This window comes from Etheostoma spectabile, chromosome 16 (genome assembly GCF_008692095.1).
Source record: "Etheostoma spectabile isolate EspeVRDwgs_2016 chromosome 16, UIUC_Espe_1.0, whole genome shotgun sequence".
Classification (NCBI taxonomy): domain Eukaryota; kingdom Metazoa; phylum Chordata; class Actinopteri; order Perciformes; family Percidae; genus Etheostoma; species Etheostoma spectabile.
Window position 1 is genome coordinate 365,413 of NC_045748.1, and position 3,943 is coordinate 369,355.

General features: G+C 39.8%; 1 protein-coding gene across 1 annotated transcript in view; it reads right to left on the reverse strand.

Moving 5' to 3' along the window:
- npr2 (natriuretic peptide receptor 2) overlaps positions 1-3,943 on the reverse strand; it is a 102,899-nt gene that overhangs the window by 27,375 nt on the left and 71,581 nt on the right. The window contains exon 11 of the mRNA XM_032539804.1: positions 228-332. Coding sequence (XP_032395695.1) covers positions 228-332 — 105 coding nt within the window. The remainder of the gene's footprint in view (positions 1-227; positions 333-3,943) is intronic.

Genomic DNA, 3,943 nt, shown 5'->3' on the forward strand with positions numbered 1-3,943 from the left:
TCATGTAAACACTACCACTTTTGTCCACAGGGGCCGCCAAAATCAACACAAAATGAAAGTTCCCTATAGTTGCTTTAAGGCAGACTTTTTTTTAAGACCGAATTTCCTCTAAAGTATCGAGTATCAAAAAAGGGCTCGTTCAATACCAAATTTCAATACCTAAGGAGTAAATCTTATCAGCGTTACTGAGCCAATAAGCACAAAGTTTTCTTTCACAAAGACATTACCTGCAGGCTGCCTCTGGGACAGTACTCTGTTACAATGCAGATGTTGGGAGGGTCAATGCAGGCTCCGATGAACCTGGTTAGATGGTTGAACTGAACGTCTCTCATCTGAAAAAAAACACACAAACATACTGCAACTGTGAGTGCAAGTCTTTCCAAACATCACATTCCCAAACCCCATGGAAACAGAGCACTGACGGTTCATTTATATACAAAGTTCTGAGAATAACGCTGCCAGCAGTTCATCGAAATGGTCTATTTGCAGTCGGCTAGCTGGCACGGGGTCGTTTTGTACGTGTTAAGACTCATTCCTGCTCAGGGCACCCAGTTGAAACATGTGCATAAATTGCCCTCGGAGGTTATGAATGAAGCTGTGTGCTAAGGATGATGAAAAAAAAAAACATTGAGGTGTTCAGAGGATGTGCGGCGCAGGAATATCAGAGTGAAGCAGGCTGAAAAACGACTCTACAAAACATTAATCACTTTTAATATAAAAAGTTAATTATAAATAACAGTGGTGTTAAAGGTTAAGTGATTTAAGGGGAACATTTTCCGGCAGGTTATTGTAATGAGAAAGTGTGTTTTATAGAAACGTCCTCCTCATGTTTTCATTCCAGGCCCGTATGAGCGCTGACAGAAAGGAGCACTAACAACAATAACAAAAGTCAATCTTTCTGCATTCAACTTCAAAAAACGGTGTTCATAATTTCAACAGTGTACATTTCTTCTTTGAGCACACTGAGTGACAGCCGCTCTCACACCAAAACCAGGGAGTCAGTCGCTCCTGTTTCACGGCTCCGGGGATGTTAGCCTACCCTTTGGCCTATATAATTTCCCTTGCTGCACACTGATGAGGAGGGGGAGGAGAACCACTGGAAAGGGGGGGTGGGGGGAAGAGTGCTGAATGACATGTGGTTAAGTTTCCACTGGCAGGCTCGTCTTTTCCCCCATCTGGTTGGCTTTCTCCTGAGCTGAGGCCTGACAGCCGATCAGGCCCCCGGGGCGTCTGAGAAGCTGCCAGCCCAGACAGCAGCCTCTCTGGCATGTGTGCCTTCTGACTGACCGAGAGGCCACAGAGGCATCCAAGAAGCCCAAACTGCTCTCCTCCAACGTGATGCAACTCACACGAGTGGGGGGGGGGAACCAAAAATACAAAGCTGGCACAGAGAGAGTTGGACTTGGATTTGGAGATGTCAAAAGTGAAGGGATGGCCAAAAAAGTTCCACACAAGCATCCATCTTGTTCAGGAGCACCCATGTAATTTCGCAGCTTCACTCTGTTTCCATCAGCAAACGACAATAAAAGGTTTTTTTTTATCATCGCAATATAAACTGGCGCAATAAACACATCACGAAAGGCTGTGACATATTAGTAAAGACACTCCGAAAAAAAAAATGTTATTTGAAAGAAATTATCAGAAGAAAACTGCACTTGTAATTGCACATGTAACTGTCAATCTTTTTTAGTGGTGCCTCTACATTCAAGTCAATGTTCAATCTGTTCAATAAAAGAATGTTGGAAATGATTTCTTATTTGTTTTCAATTCAAGAAGCTATGGGTTGTATTTTAGCAGAATACTGAAAGAAGCAGAAATGCAGAACTGAGTACACTTTTTGTTGCTAGTAATATCGTTATGATATTCAACATGTTTCTGTATTAGCTTCCCTTTCGCTGTCTCATAAAATTTCCCAGCCCAAAGGACCTTTTCACCCCCAGCTGTTGTCAATGATGTTGAAGAGACAGTTTAAAGATGTGAACTCTTCAAAGAGAAACATCCTGCAGTGGTACTGGTCAAACATGCTAATAAGGAGCTAGGTCCCACATCCTTCAAATAGGTCCAAAAAAATAAGAAATTAAGCTAATGAGGCAGTTTTAAGTACAATAATGTCAATTCATGATTTAATTCATTTAAGTAAGTGAATAAATGATTTGCTGAATACAACTTGTTGATACGGAGATGGATTTCTGTTACGCTTAACCCCCAAGGTGTCTGCACACAGCTCTCGTCACACTGAAAACACTCAGAAACACCAGCACAAGTCAACAGTCTCGCAGATGGATTTCATGGACAAATGCAAGACATTTGAACCCTTTTGTGGAAGTAAGAAAAGACTAAAAGTAAAACTGTGAGCAGAGTAGAGGCGGTGGTTAAATTGGCTTTTGTAGGGAGGGGGAGCTCTTGTTTATGGTCATCATTCAAAACCACGCTGTAAAATGACTTAACACGTTTTTACACCAAAGGGGCTCTTTTTCCATTATTATGTGTAAGGTAGGGTTGATTAGTTATTCAAACATAGATAAATACTTTACAATTCACTTACTTTATTATTATTGTTTTTTACCTTTAGGCTAATGTTAACAGACAGGTACCGGATTTTACCCTCGGAAAATGTATGAAATTGAACATGTTAGATAATATTGATGGGAAAATATGTAAACATCTTTTTTTTTTTTTTTACTTTATTGCCCAAACTGAACATTACAGGCAATTTTATAAACACATTACAGTACAATTAAACTTTTTTTTTTTTTTTTTCTAATCAACGAAAAAAACAACAAGCTTCGTTCAACAACCATATTGACTACATAGATATAGGATAAATACACCATTACACATCATTATGTTTAAATTATTTTAGATCAAGGCCTAGAATGACAGGAGTCCATCTTTTAACAAACACAGGCACCTTCAGCTGCAAAATAGCAGTCATATTTTCCATTGTGTGGACCTGTTTAATTTTTTTGTTGCCACTGAGCTACTGTAGGGGGGCCAGGCTTCATCCAATTAATAGTAATCATTTTTCTTGCGGCCATTAACAAGATATGTAGCATGTAGCTTTGGTCCTTAGAGAGCAAGTCTTCAGGCATTTTCTCCAATAAGAAAAACAAAGGGTCCAAGGGGCAATCCATCTTGAAGATTTTGTCCACTTCCTCTTTAATGTCTTTCCAGTATGTCTGTATCACTGGACAGTCCCAGAATATGTGGGTATGGTCTCCCACCCTACCACAATTTCTCCAGCAAGTGTTGGGGGTGTTGTTTTTAAACATGGAAACCTTAAGAGGGGTCCTAAAAAATCTCATCTTCAACTTCCAATCAAATTCTTTCCACATTGGACTTTCAATCCCTTTATGACTCGCCTCACATATATCTTCCCATGTATCATCATCTATAATTGTATTGAGTTCCAATTCCCATTCACTTTTAATGTGGAAGGTATTGTCTGATGTGTCTCTCATAAGACTGTGATAGATATGTGAAACTTGGTGCTTTGTTGAAACCACTTGTTGAGAAATATGTATAAAATACCGTTCAACACTAGTTGGATCTTTTTTAAGACTAGCCCCATCCGTGTGATTTGTGATGTAGTGTCGTATTTGTAGATTTCTGTACAAGTCCTTTGAGGGCAAGTCAAACTTTTCTTGAAGTTGTGAGAATGCTCGCATTGTATTGTTCTCAAACAACTGATTTATAATAACCAGCCCATTTTACGCGAACCGTCCTTTTGGAGGTGGAAGTCAGTCATGATGGAGGAAGAAGAAACTCAATGTTTCCCAAGAATGGGACAGGCCCGCGAAAGAGCTATAGACCCCTTTAATTGCTTCTGGGCACTGTTCCACACCTTCAATGTGTGCTTGACCCAGATGTTATTAATTCCTATTTTTTTCTGAGCCTGTTGACTAAGAAATGGAAGAGTAGATATTGGTATCCCTTTCAAGGA